The sequence below is a fragment of the Toxotes jaculatrix genome, chromosome 7, assembly GCF_017976425.1.
Source record: "Toxotes jaculatrix isolate fToxJac2 chromosome 7, fToxJac2.pri, whole genome shotgun sequence".
Taxonomy (NCBI): Eukaryota; Metazoa; Chordata; class Actinopteri; family Toxotidae; genus Toxotes; species Toxotes jaculatrix.
In genome coordinates, this window is record NC_054400.1 from 19,616,604 (window position 1) to 19,641,562 (window position 24,959).

The 24,959-nt window shown below is 40.0% G+C and overlaps 2 protein-coding genes across 3 annotated transcripts; both read left to right on the forward strand.

The window, feature by feature from the left end:
* Positions 1-867: 867 nt before the first annotated feature.
* On the forward strand, positions 868-12,442 carry tmc1 (transmembrane channel-like 1). Of its 2 annotated transcripts, none has more exons than XM_041042541.1 (20): positions 868-904; positions 5,082-5,105; positions 5,251-5,722; positions 5,828-6,022; positions 6,143-6,233; positions 6,324-6,405; positions 6,622-6,728; positions 7,091-7,189; positions 7,389-7,531; positions 7,616-7,760; positions 7,842-8,036; positions 8,488-8,667; positions 8,753-8,905; positions 9,434-9,562; positions 9,746-9,813; positions 9,938-10,177; positions 10,258-10,383; positions 10,527-10,605; positions 11,139-11,271; positions 11,694-12,442. In XM_041042541.1, the coding sequence occupies exons 1-20, from the start codon at positions 868-870 to the stop codon at positions 11,921-11,923; spliced, it is 2,928 nt and encodes a 975-aa protein (XP_040898475.1). In that variant the 3' UTR covers positions 11,924-12,442. The 2 variants fall into 2 exon arrangements, with proteins under 2 accessions (XP_040898475.1, XP_040898474.1); XM_041042540.1 differs by having other exon boundaries at positions 11,697-12,442.
* A 2,187-nt stretch (positions 12,443-14,629) lies between these two features.
* Positions 14,630-23,936, forward strand: tmc2b (transmembrane channel-like 2b). Its single transcript, XM_041042037.1, has 20 exons — positions 14,630-14,675; positions 14,859-14,900; positions 15,117-15,516; positions 17,079-17,225; positions 18,272-18,362; positions 18,499-18,580; positions 18,705-18,811; positions 18,928-19,026; positions 19,535-19,677; positions 19,763-19,910; positions 20,272-20,466; positions 20,622-20,801; positions 21,083-21,241; positions 21,374-21,502; positions 21,994-22,061; positions 22,439-22,678; positions 23,043-23,168; positions 23,288-23,366; positions 23,494-23,623; positions 23,719-23,936. The coding sequence occupies exons 1-20, from the start codon at positions 14,630-14,632 to the stop codon at positions 23,934-23,936; spliced, it is 2,829 nt and encodes a 942-aa protein (XP_040897971.1).
* The last annotated feature ends 1,023 nt before the right edge of the window (positions 23,937-24,959 follow it).

A 24,959-nucleotide genomic window follows, 5' to 3' on the forward strand; every position in this document is an offset into this window, starting at 1 on the left:
GTCTGCTTTGACCTTTATTGTGGTGTCATGTGACGGGTACAGAGGAATGGGGTTATTACCAGAAACATCTGCACAACTCACAGATGAACAATAACACAAAACTGTGAGACACTTACTGAAAACAAATATAAACAAATGAAAAGTAAATTCAAAGAAATCAGTCAAGGATTGGGGTTAAAGTCCCATTTAGTTTAATTCCTTACTGTTGCCCTTATTTCATGAAGAAAGGCAGACTGTGGAGCATGAGGACACTCGGTTACATGAGGTGAATGTGATTTTTGAATGTCTCTCCTCAGTGACCACTATCAGCTGAGTCATCTATTATGACACAATGAAAACGAAAGAGCCGTGACCCTCACTTAGGTCTGCTGCTCTCTCAACCCTCATGTTTTTGTCTTACACACACACACACACACACACACACACACACACACACACACACACACACACACACACACGCGCGCGCGCACATAAACATTAACAAACCCACACACACACCTGCATAAAGGCAGTCATAACTGTTTTGAATAATTGATTGCTAGTGAAATTGCGTGGCTCTAGGGTTTCCATGCTGTCATTGTCCCTGTTTCGGGTCGATGGGTGGTGAGGAAAAAGTAAACTTCTCATATGGGTTACTCATCATGTACCAGCCCTTCAACACACACACACACACACACACACACACACTGAGATAAACACACACTTTTCATTCCCATGGCAGTGTGTGTGCTCTGATAAGCTTCATCCTTTCCTGTAAGGATGCAGCAGGAGAGAGACCACTGAAACACTGCAGCTTCATTTCCACCTCACACACCCACTTGATGCTGGAGACAACTGCTGGAGGAGATACGGGACCATGAGAGGAAGATGCCTCGAGACAGTCTGATCACCTCTGAGAATGACAGTAAGACAATGACCGTCTTTATATTTGCATGGCCAAACTGCTGTTCTGGTTTTCACATTTTAGTGCCTGTTTAGATAAAAGTCTGAGAGATTTACCTTCTATGATCTGCCAGCAATTATCTTCAATTTATTTTTAGTTTATGGCAACATGTTAGGAACATTAGGAGAAAATATTTCTGATTATTTAAACAAAGCAATGCCCTTTGTTCTCTTTGTAGTGTGTTTATTATGTAGATGTGGTCACTGTTTTTGGACTAAACCTTCCATATTTATTGAGTTTAACAAATCCTTAAGTTCAGTTACATGAATGAAACAAACAGATGAAAACAGTGCAGCTATTTACAGTGAATTCATGAGTTTAATGCTCAATGAAAGGCCACCCATTCACCACCACAAACATATTTGCACACTACTTTCTTGCACCCCACTCACTCTGCTGCATATTTGGGAGCTGGCCTCTGGCCCTCGGCTGTCTCCCCCGTCCTTGTGGGCTTAGCCACCCCGTCTCCCTTCATTAGACCATTGTTTGTCTCTTTTGTGCCCCTCTGCTGCACATGGCCGTAATGACCCGTGTGCTGGCCACTCCGGTTACACTAAGGACACACATCAAAGGGCCGACTACATAAATATCTGTTCAGTCTGTCAGTGGCCCTTTCTGTTGTCCTCTTTATCCCCCTTTAATGCTGGACAATAGTGCCAGGTACACAATAAAGTAGGCCAAGCTCTGCCAGTGAAAGGGGTCAGGGTTGTATTGAAAATATAATAAAATGGACTGGATTTATATAAAGTTGAGGTCATCAGAGGAGACAGGGGTTGGTGGAGGAAATTACATGTGGTATATATTTTATCATTAAATAAACGCTAATCACTAATATTAATAAATTGTACAGTACAAAGTTCAAAACAAAGTCACATAATGCTTTACAGAAGTATGATGTGTGGAACATGAAGATGAGGAAGCTACTGTGCACTGTAAACCCGAATGCTCAAATTACTTCATTATGATGAGTAGCGTTCTCAGATTTGTTCAGAAGTTCTACTTACTTAAAAATACTGAGTACTGTTAAATGTCAGAAGATTTTCAATTTTTTTGAGTTGACTATAATCAGAATTTCTGAGTAATGTGAACTTTTCACTGATTAAGTAAATACTACTTAGAACCGCCCAGAGATTGGAGGGTCACCAGTTTGATTCCTCGACCAAGAACAACAGATATGGACAACGGAACATGGCTGTGATGCCCCTGAGCAAGGCACTGATCTGCTCCCCAGGCTCCTCAGTAGGCAGCCCCCTGCCCCAGCGTCTCTAGTGCATGTGCATGCTTGCATGTGTTTCGCTCACTTAAAATGCAGAGAATAAATTTCCCCAGCTTAAGGGATCAATAAAGTAATAAACTTAACTTGAACTTAAACTTAAAATTCTGTCACTTAAAATTCTGTCAGTCTCAACATAACTTGTGTCTTATTTTGACAGAATAAATGAATTTTGTACATTTTAATGTTCAGTTTGATATTACTAATAATCATCAATCGTATACCACTGCAGTAAAAATTATACTGATTAAACTGTTAATATTTATATTTGGTCACGTATTGTTACTCTAGGATAAAAAAAAAAATATCTGGAATAATCAACAACTGATTCTACAAAAAGCCGGGAGTTTAAAAAGGCATGTTGAAAACACTGTAGTATAAATAAAATACACAAGAATTCGCTGATAAAATTGCTTTTACATCTGAATGTGTTAACATGATTTTATTTTAAAGTTTTACGGTCATGTATTGTTACTCTATGATTAAAAAAAAAAACAAAAAAAAAAACAAAACAAAACAAAATGCTGGAATAATAAATTACTGATTCTACAAAAATCGGGAGTTTAAAAAGGCATGCTTAGATAGAACACTATACTAGTATAAAAAAAATACACAAGAATTTGCTGATAAAATTGCTTTCACCCGAATGGGTGGGATTTTATTTTGAAGTTTTACGTGCACTTCCTCTTCCAACCGTCTCAATTCAAACATCCCGCTGGTGCAGCAGACCGCGAATTTTACTGAGCCAGAGACGGCTTCGGGAGAGCAGGCCGGGCAGCACGGAGTCTGCATTCAGTCACTCTTGGTTAATTGTAAGTATTTGACTTAATGATTGAAAAATGTTCAACGTTATGTATTTGTTTGGAAGTTCGGCGTGTTTTCATAGTTAGAGAAGTTGAGCCATATTAGCCACACAACTAACCCAGGATTAGCAAGCAGCGTTAGCAAGCTAACAAGACAATTCAATAGTTTTGGTACGTTATTAGCTGCATTGCTTGTTACTGTGCCCACGAACATTCTTATTCTTCACGTTATGTCCAAAAAATAAAGTCGAGGCAAGTTTTTGTGTCAATGCATGCATTGTTTTGGTCTGGCAGCGCAGCCGCTATCTTAGCTTGGCGTAGTCAGTGTGTGTGTGCGTGTCAGGCGCCATGCCAGATACAGAAAGCAGAGAGTGACCATGTACAGATATGCTATGGTGTTAATTGAATAAATAACACGTCTGTTTAATTTGTTGAATAAAAGAACAAGGTGTCCTGTTCTATAGGAAAGGAAAGGTAACCTTAAATGACTTCTGTGATCTGGCGCTATACAGAACATAAACTTGGCCGTTAAGGGGGCGGGAGCCCCCCTAATTGTACAATGGTAGGGGAAACTTATTTTTGTTCAGGTGCAGTGGATGGTAAAATGGACTATTCTTGCATCAGTGACCCTCATTACAACCGTCAGTGACAATGCCATGAGTCCAGTTCACTACCATCCTGTGAAAATTGGTGTTGTCCTAGAGGGTGATGTGGTGGCAACCCTTCCCAGACTTCCTGATGCTTTCCTGGTAATGTTTGGCCTCATCTATGCACTACATCTCAGCTATCCCAAAGGGCTGACCAACACTTTTGACTTCATTCAAAAGATTTTACTTGGTTTGGATGACTGCAAACTCTCCGCAAGACTGGAAACACTTAAAAATGACCTTATGTTACATGTGCAGTACTGATTGTGGATCTGGGGGTTTGTTTTTACCAGTGATCATAACCAGTGGAGCATTGTCGATGTTTTAGGCTAAACTGCCTTTGCACTTGTTTTTTGCACTGTTAATTTTATGTAGCAGTTGTTGCTGCTCTATGGCACAGATTTTAGGCTTCACTGATATGAAAAAAGTTATGTTGCAAGTAATTTTACACTGCTGAGGTGCTGAAGACACGGTTTTAAAGATGCCTTATGTAATGTGCCCTTAAATTTATTTTCAGATTTTAATTATTTTTATGTTGTTTTATGTTAGAAACAGTAAAAAAAGGGAGTGTGTGGGCAAAACAATTTAATATTTTCAAATGTTGAATAAAAAAATGTTGATTTACATGGAAGTTGACATGTCTTGTTTTTTTTTTTTAAGTCAGTACTACTTAATGTAAGTAAGGCAATCATTTGCCACAAATATTTTAAGTTTTGAGGAAATCCTTTTGAGTTTTATTAAGTCAACATTTGTGAGTTGTAGCCAGTTAAATTTTTGTTAAAGATCCATAGAATTTTAGAGTTTATTGAACATGAAATGATAGTGTTTTTATACTTGAGATAATTAAGGTCATTCTACGTATTATAATTAAAGACATGAATGATTATTTTTGTGTTGCATTTACTATAAATATTTGAGTTGACTTAATCGGCTATTTTAATTTAGGTGTAATCATTGACTACATATAACACAAACTCTAAATGTTTAAGCTTTGCTCACAATAATTTTTGAGTTTATTAACTAAAAAAAAAGTGGCAAACGATTGCCTAAGTTTTTTTGAGTACTGATAACTTATTCGGGTTTACAGTGTGTGAATGCCTTTTCTAACAGCACTGCTCAGGATCTGACTGTATCTGTAGGCAATGCAGCTGAAGATGTAAGGATCTGATGCTATGGCTCATCAGGCATCTCCCAGTAATGCTACATTCAATCAGGTTTGGGGGTCAAGCCTAAGTATATACTGAAACTTCTAGAGGACACAATGTATAGATACAAGTTATTTTCACTCATTAAATTCTGAGGAGAAAAATGAACTGAAGTTCAAAGCTGTCACAGCGTAAGATGATAAATTAATTTGTTGTAAAGAAGTCAAATTACAAAGCTGGAAAACTTTTCACTTTGTGTCTGTTCCATAGTTGACATTGGGCTGGAGTTTGCAGGTGAGTGGATTCTCTTATACTGATCACTGATTCCTTGTATCCTTCACACTATTTCTACTCTGCTACTGAGTGAGTGTGAGTAATCTGTGCAGCATGATGCTTATTCTACCACTGAACCAACACAGCATTTGCATTTTTACTACAGGTGATGAGGATGAAGTCTCCACTCTTCAAGAGGAACATGAGAGGGGAAGACACAGAGGAAGAAGAAAGGATGGTGACAGAGAGAAAAGGAAGAGGGGCAATGGGAGGAGGAAAAGAGAATCTGAAGGAGAAGGGGAAGAAGAAATGCAGGCCAGGCTTGAGAAAAGAGAAAGGGGCAGGAGAAGGAGAGCAAAGAATGATCAAGAAGCAAAAGGAAGAGAGAGGGATGAGGAGGAGGAGCAGTACTCCAAAATAAAAAGTAGAAAGACAGCAAAAACGAGGAAGAATGTCAAAAATGAAAAATCAAGAAAAATGGAGGAGGGGGAGGGAGGCGCTGAAGAAAGAAATGCCAAGGGAAAAAAGAAACATAGAAGTGCCAAAAAAGAAAAGAATGAAGAAGGAGATAAACGTGCAGTAAAGGAGAGAGCACAGGAAACGAAGAAGAAAAAACACAAGAGAGAAGCTGAAACAAGGTAAAGTATTATTTTAGTGAGTAAAACTATGGTGTCATGCTCATAAGAAGGATGCAAAGACATAACACATTATAACACACTATTATTCTTGACTTGTCTCCTCAGCTCAGAGCAGGAGACAAGTGAGGAAAACAATGACGACAGTGAGGGAGAGGATAGTGAGGAGAAAGAGGTGAGGCTGGAGACTCTGTCACTGGAGGAGCTGGAGAAGCTGAAGGAGGCAGTGGACGAGAGGAAGAAACTGATCCAAAGTCTGAGGGGAAAGCCCTGGCCAATGAAAAAGAAACTGGTCACTCTAAGGTACTTTACATTCTCACTGATTAAAGCAGGATCCTGATGTGATCAAATTCCCCTGAGTTCTCAGCTGCAAAGTGAGGTGTCACCAATAAATCTTTTAATCAAATGGCTTCTTTCTTGCAGGGAGTCTCAGGAATTTGTGGAGAAATATGAGGGAGCTTTGGGAAAAGGGAAAGGCAGGAGGCTGTATGCTTACAAGGTCATGATGACCAAGGCAAGGCATCTCTGACTTTTGTTTATAATATCATTTAAGTAATGTTAGGGAATATATGATTTTATTTATTTATTTTATTTATTTTATTAGAAATGGATGAAGTTCCAACGGGACTTTGAAAATTTCAAAACTGCCTGTATTCCATGGGAGATGAAAATAAAGGAGATTGAAAGTAGGTTTGTTTTATCTTTTATTCCCCTAATATTCTCCTTTTCCCCACAGCCTCAGGTTTCATTTCTAGTTTTCAGGACTAAACAAGTGTAATAAAATTGAAAAGAGATGCACACTTAGTTCAAATATTTTGAGCGCCTCACATTTAATTTCCCTGCTTTCAGATTTAAGTATTGGTGTGATGATTGTCCTCATACTTATTCCCTCTGTTTCTCAGGTCATTTTGGCTCCTCTGTTGCCTCTTACTTTATCTTCTTGAGGTGGATGTATGGCATCAACATGATCTTGTTTGGTCTGACCTTTGGCCTGGTTATGGTGCCAGAGGTATGGTGCCTTTTATTTCATCATAATTTCCTTGTATTGCATTTGTAGTTTTGCTCTTATTTATATCTTTTAGTTTACTCTGTTTGCATGCTTTAAGTCCTACTTCTCTGGTAGGTGTTTTCTATTTAACTAGGTCTCGTCTATGAACATTTCTTGTGGTGTACCTCAGGGGTTGATTCTGGGCCCATATCCTTCTCTATCTACATGCTTTTCATTGGTCATACAATTAGTACACAGAACATACTGCTCAATTTTTATGCTGGAAATACATAATTACATACTCATGTCAACAATACTGTTTTTTTTTTGGTTTTATTTGGTTGCCCTAAAAAACTTTCTTATTCTTATTCTTATTCTTACAGGCGTTAATGGGGAAGCCCTATGGCAGCATCCCAAGAAAGACTGTCCCGAGGGCTGAGGAGGCCAGTGCCATGGACTTTGCTGTCCTATGGGACTGTGGGGTCAGTAGACAACATGTGCAACATCATGCTCACCTCATCTATTTAAAATAACATTATGTGTTGCTTTGATACTTATTTCGGAGTCCCAGTTTTCAAATAAAGATGCTTTGTAAGTTATTAAAGAAAATCACCAAGTGATACCAGCACCTACAAATGTAAAAATCAGCAACTTTACCCCAACAATAATTTGTGTCTACAGGGTTACGCTCAGTATTCAGTCCTCTTCTACGGTTACTACAACAACCAGCGTGCCATTGGCTGGCTCAAGTTCCGTATGCCTCTGTCATACTTCCTGGTTGGTGTGGGAACCGTGGCCTATAGCTACATGGTAGTCATAAGGACGTAAGTTTACTTTGAGCACAAACAATTAACTAATCTCTTTGAGGCACAATTTTCTGCTGAATCTGTGATTATTTCTGATTAAAGGATGGCCCGTAATGCGAATGAGTCGGGGGTCGGAGATGATAACAGCTTTAATTTCAGCTGGAAGATGTTCACCAGCTGGGACTACCTGATAGGAAACCCTGAAACTGCAGACAATAAGTTTGCCTCCATCACCACCAGTTTCAAGGTCAGTGCATCTGACCATTGGTGTTCCACTATAGTAATACAATCATCTATATCCTGTATATCCCTCCTTCTTCCCCTCCAGGAGGCAATCTTAGAGGAGCAAGAGAGCCGAAAGGATGAAAACATCCATCTGACTCGTTTTCTGCGGGTGCTGGCCAACTTCTTGGTCTTGTGCTGCTTAGCAGGAAGTGGATACCTCATTTACTTTGTAGTGCGTCGATCTCAGAAGTTTGCCCTAGATGGACTGGAGAATCACACCTGGTGGGAAAGGAATGAGGTAGAAATAAGAAATGAGAGATGGAGGGATAGGGAATCAAAGAGACAGAATACAGAGAGAAAAAAAACTGAATCATTTTCATAGCTGGCAAGACTTATTGAACAAGTTCATTATATATAGTGGGGTAATACATAAAATGGTTTTAAATCATTAGCACCACACTATCAGTTTAAGAACAGCAGTTTCCCCCTTCCCTTTGCTCATTACTTTGCAGAGGAATAGTGTACATGAGTAGCACACTCAAAAATCTAAGCTTCTTATTATGCATGCTGACTGTTTTGAGTGTGCTTTGTCTCTTTTTGAATATGAATACACTACTCTAAATCTGCTGACAGACCAACAGCACATACTGGGTGAAAAGAAGCTAAACTCTAAAAACGTCTCTGCTTTCCCTCAGTGTCCTCACGTGTGATTATGATCTTTCTGAGTCTAAGGCCCACGTGTTTCTCAGGTGAACATGGTCATGTCCTTACTGGGGATGTTCTGCCCCATGCTGTTTGACGTCATCAGCACCCTGGAGAACTACCACCCTCGTGTCGCCCTGCAGTGGCAACTGGGTCGCATCTTTGCCCTCTTCTTGGGAAACCTCTACACCTTCATCATTGCACTCATGGATGAGATCAACCTCAAAGTGAGAACTAGTGTGTGTAGATTTGTGAGATACTTTTGTGATGTTACATTATAATTAATATGAAGTGTGTGTGTGTGTTTCTCAGAGGGAAGAGGAAAAGATTATAAAGTTTAATATAACCATGTGGGAAACCAGTCTTTACAATGGCACAGTATCAGAAAACAGCACTGCTCCACCCATCACTATCCAACCTGCTGATGTGCCCAGAGGGCCCTGCTGGGAGACCATGGTGGGCCAGGTCAGCATGCATGTGTGTTTGGTAACTATTATGTAACTGTATGATGTAATTGTTGTTGCAGCATAAAGTTGTGGTGGAAACTCAAAATGAGTGCTTATGAAATGATGATATGAATGAATACAAGCAAAATGTGTAATATAAAATCTCCTTTTTCCAAAGGTAGTTACCATGTGACTGGCTGTTAATTTGGACTGAATTAGTGGTCAGCCATTTCACAGTTTATTGATTTTATTTTGTTTCACATATTTATTTATTTACCAGTTGTTGCACAATAAAAACTATTTACAAAAAAGTTTTGTTATTATTAAAGATTAAATACAATGTATTTTACATTTAATGTTTAGAAATCTTATACACAATAAACATAAAGTAACCTGCAGGTACATGTTAAATACTGAGACAGAAAAACATGTATTCTTTCTTTTAAACTATCCCTAGCATTACAATTTATCACTGTAATGCTAGGGATTTATGTATATATTTATGTATGTGTGTGTGTATCATATATGATCGCTTCATCCTATGCAGGAGTTCGTCCGGCTGATCATATCTGATACCATGACAACCTACATCACGCTGCTGATTGGTGATTTCCTGAGAGCTGTGTTTGTTCGTTTTCTCAACTACTGCTGGTGTTGGGACCTGGAGGCTGGATTCGTGAGTCATCTTTTCTAACTGATCACAGTGACTGTGCCTTTGAAATTCAACAGAGTCTATAATTTATTTATTATTACACAATAGAAATGTAGACCTTTTTCTAGAGGTGAATGGAAATACTGGCTATGAAAATATGAGTCATGGGATAATTATACTTTTTCTTTTTTGTGTTTTCTGTGAAAGCCATCCTACTCTGAGTTTGATGTCAGTGGCAACGTCCTGGGCCTGATCTTCAATCAAGGAATGATTTGGTAAGTTACACACATCTCATTCCTGTTATTTACACTAGTAGCACTGGTACAGGGGAAAACTAATTAGCAGTGAAGAGCAGCACTTTCAGCCTGATCTCCACTCCCTCTTTTCCTTTTCCTGCAGGATGGGTGCTTTCTATGCCCCCTGTCTGCCTGCCCTAAATGTCCTGCGGCTCCATGTGTCCATGTACCTGCAGTGCTGGGCTGTGATGTGCTGTAATGTGCCGCAAGAAAGAGTCTTCAAGGCCTCTGGCTCCAACAACTTTTACATGGCCATGTTGCTGGTCATCCTCTTCCTGTCCACTCTGCCTGCCATCTACACCATCGTCACCATTCCTCCGTCCTTTGACTGTGGACCCTTTAGGTAATTATGCTTGTTTAAGGGATCTGGCTTTTACAATTTGATTACTTGACTTTCTGTCACAACCATTCTCTTCTCCCTAGTGGGAAAAAGCGTATGTTTGATGTGATCCATGAAACGCTGGAGTCAGACTTCCCTGCTTGGTTTGGTAAAGTGTTCAGCTATGCCTCTAACCCTGGACTGGTGCTACCTTTCATACTGCTTATGGTGTGAGTCAGCAAACACTCAGCAGCAGGCTGCGTGAATATTTATTCATTGTGCAGTTGCAGATATCTTGCATGTTGTCATCATTTTCTTTTAGTGGTAAAGTCTGAGTTTTTTTATAATAATAATCTGTTATTTTATCTTTCAGACTAGCCATCTATTACTTGCAATCCACATCCAAAAGCTACAAAGAAGCTAATGTGGAACTGAAGAAAAAACTACAAACGGTAACCTGGATTTAGATGTTTTTCCTCTCAACATCACTCATAGCTATTTGGTCCTTTTAAATAGACTGAAATATATGAAGTTTACACTTGAGAATTTCACAGTACTCATAGTCAAGTGATGAGGGTGGAAGTTTCGGTCAAGAATGGGGAGAAAGAAAGTTCACAGTTAGAGGAAATATTAGATTTCTAGGCAAGTAAAAGGAAGACATTCTCAGGGACTTGGATTTGTTGTCTGTTTGTCTTCTATTGGTTCTGACTTATAGGATTTTCCAATGTATTCTAGCAGCTTTGAAGCTTCCCAAAGTGTGTTGATGCACAAATAGACCCCTGGAGGCCACTGTGGTATCTGACTGTGACCACTGTGGTTGTACTGGTATCATCACTCCAGCAGAGAGCAGCAGAGTAACAGCTCAAATGTGCCCAAAACCCAGAGGGCTTGACAATTAACACTCATTGTATTGTTTGTCAAAAGTCAAATAAAAATCCATGTAATTTTCCATATGTCTGATAACTGCCTGTGTGTCCCTTTCAAGCAAAATGAGGAAAACAAGAAGAAGAACAAACGAGCAGCGCTGAAGGCACAAATGGATCTGGAGGAGGCCAGAAAAGCAGCATCACAGGCCACAGAGCAACAAAACAACAACGCTTCACTACAAGACCGAGAAAGTGAGAGGATTTTTAACACAGGATAAGAACACAGATTGAGTGTGAAAAACAAAAAACAATCTATTAAACTCAGGCAAAATAACTAATTTTTTGTTAAATTTCAAGAATATATCTTAATTTTCCTTCACTTAGGAACTTTGGCTCTGGTCTCAGATTATGGGGGATTAAAACTGAGAAAATGTAGTAAAAAGGTTATTAGAAAAGTCAAAACTACCACCGAATACATCAGTTAATTATACTACAAGTTTAATAATCAACATAGAGTATAAAAATAAAGCTTTATTCTTTTCCTTTAACCTCCAATCAGTCAGTAAAGAAAAACAAAAGTTTTGCATTCTTTACCACAAATTGTTTGATAAAAGTAAACACAAAACTTAATTTACATTATTCCTCTCCCGCATCATTTCCCCCCTGTGTTTCAGCAGATGGGGAAGAAAACAGTGGCAGTAATCGGAGGCCGTGTCATGGGAAGAATGGACGCAACCCTCCTCCTCCTCCTGATGGAGACAGAGAATGGCAACTTCCAGCCACCAGAGCCCATGTCCCTAGGACCTATCACCACGGTGACCATGGGGCTCCTGGGTACCTGCCCGGTTTCTCTCGGCAAAGCGAACCCAGGATGTACAGGGTGCCGAGCCTGCAGAGACACTGAGGGAGTGAAAAACAGGGAAGTAGCAAATGAGACTCAAAAGAAAGCACTTTATTGTGAAACTGATGTTTAGATGCACGCTATGAGCTGCACTAAGATACTGAGTTTAAACACTGTTTTCATTTCAAATTACAGTAGCAGCTGTTGTTTTGTTTACTAGATGAATGTTAACAAGAGCAGGATATTATTATCTTTAAATCTGTCTTTTGAAACCACTAATTAGTAAATTACATCTGTAGTATTAATTTGAAAATTGTTGTTGTTGTCTTTAAAGCAGCAGGAAATGATAGTACAGGCAATAACCACACTTTAGATGTTGTTGTTAACCTCCGTCAATTTCCTGACAAACCAGATCAGTTATAATCAAAACTATAATTATTTTAAAGCAATGTGACATGTATTTTGCTCTTGGCGTCTCAGACTCTGAGTGAAGCTGTCCTCGGACTTGCGACTGGGCCAAAGTACTAAACAATTCATTAGACATGGGGGCCATTTAACCTAGCTAGCTAGGCTTAAATAGATCCATTGCTCAACTCTGGCTGGACTTACACACTCAACTTAAATCTGTTTTTCTGCTGTATGAAACAGACCTGACACACTGAGGAAGCACTGATTTGGAAAGCTGACATAAAAAGTAAAAAAATAAAAATCTAATTTGTTCAACTGCATGGCTATATCCAGTGTCCTAGTATCTGATTCTACTCTGCATTTGTTGGATGCTGAACAGTCCCTGTCAATCATTCTGTCATTTTACTCACCTGTCAGTCAAATAAGTAACAGTGTTCATAGCTGGTGTCCCATTACTTAAACTTTATTAACCTGAAATTCTCTATATAGATAGTCATTAAAAGTCTTGTCTTGTAGAGATTTAATTGAAATTCAAGATCTATGCATTATAAGGGTTACCACTGATGAATAAGTGCTATGTCTAAATAATTTAAGACAACAACCAAACGAGCTCATAAGGCCACTGACATTAAATCACAGTGACAATCAGACCCACTTTCATTGATGCTCATCATCAATTTATGGCAAGTAAGCATTAAGTATTAATTCTGCCGTTATGTGAGACCCAGAGGATGAAGTAAGTCCCGATGCTTTATCCTTTCATCGTGAGCCAAGGATTGTCACTCACATTATTAAATGAAGACTGAGGAGACTTTGACAAGGAGACAAGTAAACCCTGCATCTTCTCTGTCTACTGGAGACTCTGTCATAATCTACCTTGCTCTTATGTATCCAGGTAATACCAACCACTCTGGTGCCCGCCGTTTCACCCTCCTACTGGAGTTGTGTTTTGGCTCCGTCCCAGTCTCCCTCCATGAGGGCACAATGTGGCAGAAAACTGAGCCATGACAGGTTGCACACTACCGGATATCTCTATGTCCGCTGTACCACAAAGGGCATCTCTTATGCCCTTATACAAACACTGATTTGACTGCTCAGAGTCAGAGGGTGAAGTGGTGGAAAGTTAGACCCTTTTTAGTTAATGGATCTTAAGAATAAATGCATCTAGGCCAAAGTACAGTGTAGTGAGAAGGAAGCATGATGGAGAGGAGATTTGAATGGTTGCGGGAAGTGGAGGGAGGATGATCAGGACGAGGAGCAAGAGGAGGAGCTGGATGAGGAGGACATGAAAAGCTCCAACCCTGAGGTCTTAGCTTGTCTTTCAGGTATAAGCCTTCAAGCCAGCATTAATATATTCCCCAGAAGACTGTTGCTCTCTGTGTTAGCTGCATAGCAGCCAAGCGTCTCTTGTTTCCTCCTGCATTATTCAAAAGGTCAGATCTGACATTTGACCATAACCACACAGGTAGTCCCTGCATTTTACTTGTTTGAAACACATAACGCGGACAATTCAGGCTACACTGTTAATCCCCTATGTCTCACTTTCATGCCCTTTCACCACTATTATAAAAACTCTTGATGAAAGGACCGCTCCACATTCTTCAAGTATGTCTAAAAAACTTTTTTTTTTTTTTTTTTTTAAAGAAAAAGTACTGTAACCACATCACTCACATTGGACTTCTCCTTTAATGGACGGTTTGTAGAACACTTTATTTTGAATGACACATTCGCTGTAGTGCAATAAGTCTTACATGTTCATTTTGAGTGTTTGCTTGTGAGTCAAACTGGACACTGTGTACAGTATTCACATACAGTGACTTGTTTCACTTGTCACTCAGGATTACTTAAGCTTTCATCCAACTTTAATGAGATCTGACCTTTATGTCTACATTTGCTCTGGTGTCTCCTTTCTGGATCCCCAATGAAGGATGGCAAATGTCCAACCATCAGTTTTAGTTGTCAGAGCTGTTTCCTTGTATGATCACAGTATGTGACAGTAATACTGTAAGTTAAATTTGAATGAACATTGGCATTAAAGAATGTGGACTGTGTCTGTTCTCTTGTTGCTCTAATCAAATATCAATTAGCATTTTGACTGACAAGCCCATTGTCTGACCCGGGGCGCCTGATTATTATCTAATGGACTGCGTGTCTTTGATGGTTGTCAAGGAGCCCAGGCTTTGAACAGCCTAAACAGAGGAACACCCGTTCCTGCGCGCGCGTGTGTGTGTGTGTGTCCTGGCTTTTTGACATAGTACCTTCACAGGAGCATTGGCTGCTCATACTGAGTGACTCATGGATGGAGATGAGGCAGAGTCTGAAGTGATCAGAAGACAAGAAGAGTAAGAGGGAGCCAGAAGAATGCCTCCAAAGAGGAAAAATGATGCTGTGCTTAAGGTGGAAGACGGTGAGAAGATTTTTAAAATAGCTTTTTCTCACAATCAATTTTCAGCTTTAAACCGTCACCTCAGTCATTAAAAAGGTGACTTTAAACAGTCACCTTTTTAATGACTGAGGAAAAAGTCAATTTTGAATACTTGAGATTTATTACCTGAATTTATGTTTTCATATTTTTGTTCACATGTTCCAGTTGGGATGGAGGTTGATGCTGTGATAGACAGTGGAAGTGAAGGTGAGTTTTGTAGGACAATCTTCATTTGTCTTTCATTAGCAATACAGTTAGATTGTCCTGGATGTGGATGTGGTTTGTCACAACACAATGGTGTAAAGGACTAAACAGACATAAATTACTGCTTGTTTTTCCTTCTTTTGTCTCTTTCCTTCAAGATTATTTGCAACTTTTTCAAATTTTCCTTTTTGTATAAACATGTGTACATGTGTGTCTCAGATGAAGCCAGGAGGAGAAGTAAAAACAGAAGAGTCAAGCCACAACGTAGAGCCAAACGGGTCAGTGATGATGAAGAAGATGAGGAGGATGAGGACGAAGCACCACGGAAAAGAGGGCGAAAGAAGAGGGCTAAGCCCCGAGACAGTGACGAAGACAACGAGGAAGACAACCGGAGTGTGAAAAGCAGAGGATCAAAAGCGTCCAGGAGGAGAGCTGCCAAGGAGGACAGCGATGAAGACAGCGAAGACAACCAGGAGAAAAGGAAAAAAGGAGGGAGAGCAGTGTCCAAAAAGGAGAAGGAGGAGCAGAATAAGGAGAAGAAGGGAAATGTTAAAGGGAAAGAAGGGAAGGACAAAGATGATGAGAAGGGCAAGAAAAAGAAGAATGGGAAGTTGAGCAGGTGTAGTATTCTCTGAGAGCTGTCTCTCACCTACCTGCACGCTCCACACACCTGTACAGGCTTTCTCCATGCAGTCTCATGCAGACTCCAGGCAGACTCTGCTGACATGAAGCTATTGTATGTGCCACATATTCAGGGAGATGAAACACTGAAAAATTACATTAATAATCATTACAACACAGAATACACACTTGTTTCCCTGAATATACGGCACTTACAGTGTATATGATTTTTGATGTGGCATATCAGCAAACCATCTAATAGCCCTGGATTTTATGTGCATTAACAACCAAATGAGTAGCAACGAGTTAATTATTCACTGGACCAGGTTTTTTTTTGTGTGTGTGTGTGAGTATGACAGAAAAGGTTAGATCATCATCCTATCAGATGTTTTACAAAACACTTAAAATTCAGTTACAGTGAAGAAGTTTGAGTGATAAAGATTTTTGGCTGCTGTGATGGACGGTGAACTCCTCATTTGTTCATCCATTATTTACTGCAGCCTTAAAACAAAGGCAACGGGACAAAACATCCTGAGACACCACATCTTCCTACTGTTTCACTGGGAGTGTTTGGTGGTTGGCTGCATTTTAGAGTAGCCGACCTGACTATAGAGTGTCAAGAAAGAAGATCTGAATATTAACGAAAGAATTTTATAGAATTTTAACAAAGGAAGTCAAATCCATACCATAACTCTGAAGACTTCTCATGAAAATTATTTCATGTAATGATTTAATTTGAGTGTAACCTTTTAAAAACGTTTTTACAAAGTGCTGCGTAGAAGTTAAAAGAAACCCTTTAAAAGTGTCTGCCTTTAGCCTGTGAGGCTTTCAACAAATTTGTCAAATTTGTTTGATTCATTTTTTTTTTTTTTTTTTTGTGACCGCGACAGCAGAAAGCATGCTGACATCAAGAAAATTAAACACAATTTTTAAAACCTGGAATAATTATTTTGTTGTGGCCACACTGAGGCAGAGTGAACAATCTGTGAATACAAAACTGACACGTAAGTTAAGTTAATACAGCAAACTTGTGAGACTTGTATCTCCACCCCATTTTCAGTTGTGGCCATTTGGAACAGCTATTGAACATGTTTCCTCTAGATGTGGTTGGATAACAAACTACTTGTTTCTACAGTAACCAGGCCTTTAGATCCTGTAGCCATGCTAGTGCCTCTTTGATGCAGTACTGAAGCACAGCAGGGCTTTAAACTAAATGCTGACATTATGATATTTAGCTGTCACAGCATTTTCAAATTAGCTTCTTAGCACTAAATTTAATAAAATCACCAGAAGGTGCTCATTTTTTGATGGTCAAAGCGATTTTAAATAGCACGAAACATGAGACCAACAAAATAAACAAACTTTCTTATGCGTCTTATATGAGTATATTCTTAAGAGGTGAGCTTCACTGAGTTTCTGCTCTTCCTCTATTTTGTAAAATTGTTCACATGCAGATAAGTTTTAAGTTTTGGATTTCCAGCTATTGGTGTAGCTGCTGCAGTCTGATCCTGTAGCGCCATTTCATAGCCATGGCACTTGACAGCTCTTTCCCTTCATCAGCTCCTCTTCTTCCTCCGAGTCTGATGAAGAATCGATGTCGGAGGGAGAGATCGCAGCCCTGAAGGAACAGGTAGAGGAGAAGAAGAAGCTGATCGCTACGTTAAGAAACAAACCCTGGCGGATGAAGAGGAGACTCATAGTGCTCAAGTAAAAACAAAACCCAAAACCAGTGGCCAACTTTAACTCACATCCTCAGACTGTTTGCTTGTGACAACTGTACTATCTGGTTGTTGTTGCGGCTGCATTTTGTTCTTTATGCTTGTTTTATTTTGGTATTTAGCTTGTTACTCATTTGTTTTTTTCCACTTTCCTTAATGCTTACCATCACTCATGTCATGTACATGTGATGTTGATTGTGCATTATTAAAACTTGTTCATTGATACTTTAGCTGTTTGATACTTCTCTTTGTCAGTGCTGTGATCTATAGACTGTCAAAACTACTTTGGACAAGAACAAAGTGGAAATGTTTTACACAGAGGTCAGAGCAGGTTTCCTATGACCCTGTTTTGTCATATTACACGTCAAAGCTATCATGATTTCAAGAAACTGCTCAATGGCTTTGATATAATGCTTACACATACAAGACTTTCTTCTTTGCTGTAGCATGCCAGGGTCTGCCTGTTTAATTCTGCACAGAAACAAATGCACTCAACAACTCAACCAAATCTTTAAACCCTTGAAACCTCTGAAAATGATTAGATCCAGGCAGTTTTTTTTCTCTGCTAACATTTAAAGTTTTATTCAGTTACAAATTATCTCCCCTCTGTGAGATGCACAACAGAAACATGATCACAGCTGTCTATAAATCTCACTGCAGCACGAACAAGGCTGGCTGCAGTTCAGCCTGTTAAACATCTTCAGGGTGAGAAGGCTGCCTTGTCCGGGCAAAGGCTGGGAGTTGTGTAGGTTAGTGTATTTGTGTGTGTATGTGAGGCAGGTGTGTATGTTTCTCTATCTGCAGATCAGTGTAAGCAAGATTCTGGTAAGGGAACATGATAGGCGAGCTTGACACTGTTTAATGCATGTTGTTGTGGCTGACTGACCTCCTGCTTGCCAAGCCTAAGTAGTAATGTTTCATCAATCAGTAAATCATCCTTCACCTGTTGTTTTAACATCCTGTTACCTCTAACTAATTCATTCATTGGTTGAGTGAGTCACGGTTTTCTGTGTTTTTTTCTGGCTGGTCACACAGGGAGGCCCAGGAGTTTGTTGAAGAGTTTGAAGGAGCTCTTGGGAAAGGAAGAGGCAGGAAGCTGTATGCGTTCAAAGTCATGCTGACAAAGGTAATCAGTTCATGTTACAGCTAGGTTGGTACTCAAAGATACAATAATATAAAATTCATTAGTTTATACTGTGGATGATATTGCAAAAATTTTAAATAAAATTTTAAACATTTAAAATGTTTTTTTTTTCCCTCAGAAACTTATCAAGTTTAAACGTGACTTTGAGAACTTCAAAACAGCCTGTATACCCTGGGAGAGAAAGATAAAGGAAGTAGAAAGTTGGTACCACAACAACTTTCTCTGAAAAATAATCACTGAGCTATAATCTGAGCTATGATCTTACGGTTTATAATAGGCTGTCTTCATATTTCCAAGTCACGTTCCCTGTTTTCCCAATTATAGGTCACTTTGGGTCCTCTGTGGCATCCTTCTTTATTTTTCTGAGGTGGATGTATGGTCTGAATCTGGTCCTTTTTGGGTTCATGTTTGGCCTGGTGGTGCTTCCTGAGGTACGGCCATTCTCATAATGCGTGTCAGCAGGCAGGTGATGCCTGGTGTAGCAGACATTGTATATGTTTTCAAATCTCTCTCCTTTCTCAACCCCAACCCTCTCCTCTGTGTTTAGGTCCTTATGGGTCTTCCCTATGGCTCCATTCCCAGGAAGACTGTCCCCCGAGACGAGCAGGCGACAGCCATGGACTTCTCTGTGCTCTTCGACTTTGGTGTGAGGATCTTAGCTTCATTTCTAAGTTTATAATACCTGATTTAACTTATGAAGACAGGTGGATGATATTTACCATGGAAGGATAAAACAAATCTGTATGACAAGAAAGACGTGGTGTACCATATATAAACTGCGTTGCCAAATTACTGGAATGGCCATAGAAATGGCTACTGGTCCAACACTTTTGGTCCAGACTGAATATCTCAGCAACCATTAAATGGGTGGCCATGAAATTTTGTGCAGACATTCATGGTGCCAAGAGGGGGAATCCTAATGACTCTGGTGATCCCGTGAATTTTCCCCTAGCACCAACATGAGGTTTAGATCTGTGATTTGAGGGAAATATCTTAGCCAAAACGTACAGTCTCATAGAGCTGTTAGCATGTAGACTGAAGACTTTAACAAGATGTTACTATTTTATTTGCTGTATTTTAACTTTAAAAAAAAAAAAAAAAAAGTGCATAAATGTCCATAAGTTTGGGTGATTCTTTGTATCCCTCATCAACAGGGATACTGCAAGTACTCCTTTTTGTTCTATGGCTACTACAACAATGAGCGAACGATTGGACTGCTGCAGTTCAAACTCCCTCTGTCATACCTGCTTGTGGGTGTTGGCATCTTTGGATACAGCCTGATGGTTGTCATTAGAACGTAGGCAAGACACACAGGTCCTTCAGTCTGATGTACAGTACGTGTATGCAGATGGAGATGTTTGACGATCTGTCTTTCTTTTCAGGATGGCTCGTAACTCAAATGAAGGAGGAGATGGGGCGGAGGAGGGAGAGTTCACCTTCAGCTGGAAGATGTTCACCAGCTGGGACTTCCTCATAGGAAACCCTGAGACTGCAGACAATAAGTACGCCTCAATTACCACCAGCTTCAAGGTTAGCAGGTGTGTGTGTGTATGTATTTGTGTTTGGAGAATGAACATAGGAACATGACAATGTTTTTTGAGGCTTTTTTTCTCTCTTACTTTTACGAATAATTTCATGACTGTCATGCATACAACTCACATCTGAAGTCACAAAAGGTATTCTGGGAAATGATGATCTTGAGATTGATGGAAAATGGGTATATCAAGAAATTAGAAGACTAAAAGAAATGAAATACTGGAACATTTCAGAATCATAAAGTATCATTACAGACGAGCAATATACAGGTAACATGGCTAAACAAAAAACTTGAGGAAACTTAAATGCATCTTTACTCATTTGACCATTTTAATCTAATTTACCCCTTCTGTAGGAATCCATTGTGGATGAACAGGAGAACCAGAAAGATGAGAACATCCATCTTCGACGGTTCCTCAGGGTTCTTGCGAACTTTCTGATCCTGTGCTGCCTTGGAGGCAGTGGATACCTCATCTACTTTGTGGTGAAACGTTCTCAGGAGTTTGCTGAGATGAAGAAAGAAGATCTCTCGTGGTTTGAAAAGAATGAGGCAGGTTCAGACATTCAAACTTCTTCTGCTTGAGTTATCATATGATTATTCTAATGTGAACACAAGGAGCTATGGAAATGACTGAGAGCCGATTCTCGCAATTAACTAAAAACGAGATTTGTACCCCCCCCCCCCCCTCTCGTCTAATGTATCAGGTGGAGTTTGTGATGTCTCTGCTGGGCCTGGTGTGTCCTCCTCTGTTTGAAACAATTGCAGAGTTGGAAGATTATCACCCTCGAATTGCCCTTAAGTGGCAGCTGGGTCGAATCTTTGCCCTCTTCCTGGGAAACCTTTACACCTTCCTCTTTGCCCTGTTTGATGAGGTTACTGCCAAGGTATGATGTATGACCATGAGGTATTTATACATATTTGGGCTTTTAAAACCCATGTTAGTGGACATCATCTTATGTGACGAGAGTAACTAGATCTTTGATATGGTTGCTCTGGCTTTTGATATTTTATAGAATTAATTCTTGCAGATGGCTGTAACTATGTATTTAACAGTCAGATATGAACAATTCCTTTCCTGTGAACTGTGCATGTCCCTGTGTCCAAACTGTCTGACAGTAATTTGAGTTTGATTAACTTTGCCTATTCTTTATTTTCTGTTCTTTAGTTGGAGAGGGAGAAGTCAATCAAGAATGCCACCGAATGGTCTTTGAATCAGTATTATGCCAACTACACCTACCACTTCAACACGACAGATGTGCCTCCTCCAGCTGTGAACCCAGCCGATGTCGTCAGAGGACCCTGCTGGGAAACTGGAGTGGGAATAGTCAGTACAATAGCTAACTTTTACTCTATTTGCTGCATCAATCTTCTTGTTTACCCAAGCGTCTGATTTCATCGATCGGGTTGTATTTGTTCTTATTTCTTTGACTTCTCCCTGGTTTCTTCTTCTGTTTAGGAATTTGTGAAGCTGATCGTGTCAGACATGCAGGTGACCTATCTGACAATCCTGATTGGTGACTTTCTGCGAGCTCTCATTGTTCGCTTCCTCAACTACTGCTGGTGCTGGGACCTGGAGGCTGGATTCGTGAGTACTCGCAGTGTGTGTCAGTGGGACCGGTTAGATTGCTAGTCTCAGTTTTCATTTGTTTGGTTAAATTAAATAAAGAATTATTGTTTTTTTCTTTTTACCTATCCAACAAAACATTACATTACGTTGATGTCCCGTGCTTTAAACCATCCTTTACATCAATGTGACATTTGTTCCTCTTGTGGGATGTGTCAGATTAAAGAGTGTTTACATTACCAGTGTATAGCTATCATGTTATTCAGCTATAACTGAACACTGTGTGAGTACAGCACAGTTCGTATTGGATCCAAGTCAACCTGATACCATACAATGACATCTGGCGAGACAGGTGATCCCCAACATTGAGTGAAAGAGGACACTGCAATGAGAACTTAATTACAGAGAGAGAGAAACATAGAGAGAGAGAGAGAGGAGCTAATGCAAAGTGTATCGACCTGGTTGTTGTTGATTCAGGTGAACATGCTAATAAGTTGTTGTGTTTATACCAGCCTTCATATGGAGAGTTTGACATCAGTGGAAATGTGCTGGGGCTTGTCTTCAATCAAGGAATGATATGGTGAATTACTCTACATGTGCATGGTTGATTTTCTCTCCTGCCTCTTTCTGTATAGCCTGGGATTCTCTAATGGGACTAATTGTTGACTAATGAGCTTCCCTCTGATAGAAAACAGCTCTTGTTTCTTGTGTCTTCTTGTCTAACTCCTCTATGCAGATAATTAATAACAAATTAGTGTGTGTGGAGAGCCTGCCTGTTCAACTTAGATGTTATTTGCACACCTGTTGAAGTTACAGCCAAGCTGTTGCAGAAGTAACTCAAATGAATTACATTAAATCACTACTTAGAAGACTCAGTAGGTTCATTTAAATGATTAGCACAACATTAGCTGATATAACAGTATTATTGAAATAATGTTGGTAACTCTATTTCCTCAGGATGGGAGCTTTTTATGCTCCGGGTCTGGTGGGTCTGAACGTTTTGCGTCTCCTGTGCTCGATGTACTATCAGTGCTGGGCAGTAATGTCCTGTAATGTTCCTCATGAGCGAGTCTTCAAAGCCTCACGTTCCAACAACTTCTACATGGGCCTGCTGCTACTCGTGCTGTTCCTCAGCCTGCTTCCAGTCGTCTACACTATCATGACCTTGCCCCCTTCTTTCGATTGTGGGCCGTTCAGGTCAGTAGGACTAAAATGGCAGACTACATGGGAGTGGAATGTGAATTAACATCACAAAGATAGACTGTCGTGATAGTTCATGGTGAGATCTTTGCCATGTTAAAGGTATTTTAGTCAGTTTGTGTGTAGCTACCTGAAACAATTTAAAACAATTTATAGTCAGTTTATTCAAATGTGCTGGCTGTTTTTAGTATTTTAGGCTCCTGAATCTTTTTACACTCCAGCAAACCACGTTTTTTTTCCAGACATCAACAGACTCAGCTTAAACGTAAATCTCTTCCATTTGTGGTTTGGTGGACACTTTTTATCCAAAGAGTAGATACAACAAACAGTGAACTTTATCTGATCCATGTCTTTCTGCCAGTGGTCAAGAGAAGATGTATGACGTGGTAATAGAAACTATAGAACAGGATCTACCATCCTTCATAGGGAACATTTTTACTTATGCCACCAACCCTGGACTCATCATGCCTGCTGTCCTCCTCATGGTGTACGTATCATTTAAATATGAAGTGAAATACTCTGTGGTATCTTCGGGAAAAAAAATGTGTGTGTAAGTTTTTGAAGTAAAGTCCTAAAACTTGAGAGACTTCTAATGCTGTATAACAGGTTGGCCATCTACTACCTGAATGCAGTGTCAAAAGGATACCAACAAGCCAACGCCGACCTTAAAAGGAAGATGCAAATGGTCAGTATGAGCGTCCTTTTGATACGTCTAAGTTCTTTGATTTGTTGTTTCCCTCTTTTTTCCAATTCTCCTTTGTTTAAGATTTAATCAAACAAATGGCTGTCTGGCTTATCGGTGGACATTTTAGGCTCGAGATGAGGAGAAGAACCGCAGGAACAACAAGGACAGCACTAATCAAGTGATGAAAGACTTGGAGGACTTGCTGCCAAACAAGTCTCTAATACCGCCTCCCACTGAGGAAGAGCCACCCCCACCTGGTACACTCACACAACAGCATATTGTTTTCTTGCACGTTATCAGCCAGTTTGCACCTGACTTTCCTCACTGCTCTTTTTGCTCTCCATCTTCTCAGATGTCGTAATTGAGAAGGGCAGCAAGTCTCCCAAAACGAAGCCAGGTGCAGCAGGGAAAGGGGTTAATCTGCAAAAGGATGTGTCACTGGCTGCCCCAAACCCCAGAGGGCCAGTGACCCGTGCCCCAGGGCCAAGAGGGGGGCCTCCTGGAAATGCCAGGGGGCCTCAACCTGGGCCGGGCAGAGGAAGAGGTCGGGGTGGGCCTCCAAGGCATTAAGTTCATGGACCAAAACCCAGGCAACCACACACAACAGGTGTCTGTTAGCATGACTGCAGCAGTCATGGCTGGAGGATGGATGTGCCACTGGAATAACTACAGACTTTTTTAAAATTGATTGACATGGATAATAATTTTTCACACATTTTTAATGTTATTATAGTTATTTTTGTCATGACTAGCCCCTAAGGGAGCTGTTTTCTGAACCCTTTTGTTATGTTTTGAACTCTTTTGTGGACTTTTGTTCAGTTTCTTAAGTTTTGTTTATAGTTCCTGTTTTATTTTGAAACCATAGCCCTTGTGTATCTTGTCTTGTTCTACTTCCTGTCTTTGTCTTTTTTTCCCTGCTTTTGTGATTGTCTGCCCCACCCTAATTGGTTTCACCTGTTGCCCATTGCCTTGTGTATTTAAGTCTCGTTGTTTCCTTGTGTTCTTGTTAGTTTGTCTGTTTTGATACCCAAGTCTGTGTCTGAGTCTGCTCCATGTCATGTCCCTGTGTTTGTTCATGTTCCTCTGTCTTGCGTTTTCCCCCTCACGGACTTACCTTGGTTTCCTTTGTTTCAAGTAAGGACTATTGTGTTTTTGTTTAGTTTTGTTCCTTAGAGTTTTTCTCCTTCGTGGATGATTTTTGGTTGTTTGAGTTTTGTTCCCTTGCCCTGGACTCTTCTAGTGATTTTGGTTTATTAAAAGACTTTACGTTACTCCTAGCCTGTCTTTGGGGTTTTTGCGTTTGGGTCCAAGTCCTTGCCCCCCCCCCCCCCGGCCCCCCCAATGACAATTTTGACTATTTTCTTTTGTGTGACAGCAGTTTAATTAATTTTGGGCAAAGTTCTGTTTAAGTTGTTACCTCTGAATGAACACACTCTCTAAACTAACAATCACAAAAGAGACATTACTACAGAGAATATACTCTCCACTAAACTTTTAAAGAGATCTGAGATGTGTGGGAAAACACAGATAAATCAAAGTCAGCACTGTCACAGTAACAAGCAAAAGAGACTTAACATTGATGAGATATTGAAA

Coding starts and splice junctions, on each gene's coding strand:
- tmc1 (XM_041042541.1), top strand. CDS start 868: ATGCCTCGAGACAGTCTGATCACCTCTGAGAATGACA. Junction 5,723..5,827: donor AAGAGAGAAGCTGAAACAAG/GTAAAGTATTAT, acceptor TTGTCTCCTCAG/CTCAGAGCAGGAGACAAGTG. Junction 8,037..8,487: donor CCTGGTGGGAAAGGAATGAG/GTAGAAATAAGA, acceptor CGTGTTTCTCAG/GTGAACATGGTCATGTCCTT.
- tmc2b (XM_041042037.1), top strand. CDS start 14,630: ATGCCTCCAAAGAGGAAAAATGATGCTGTGCTTAAGGTGGAAGACG. Junction 18,363..18,498: donor TCAAAGTCATGCTGACAAAG/GTAATCAGTTCA, acceptor TTTTTCCCTCAG/AAACTTATCAAGTTTAAACG. Junction 19,027..19,534: donor CTGTGCTCTTCGACTTTGGT/GTGAGGATCTTA, acceptor CCTCATCAACAG/GGATACTGCAAGTACTCCTT.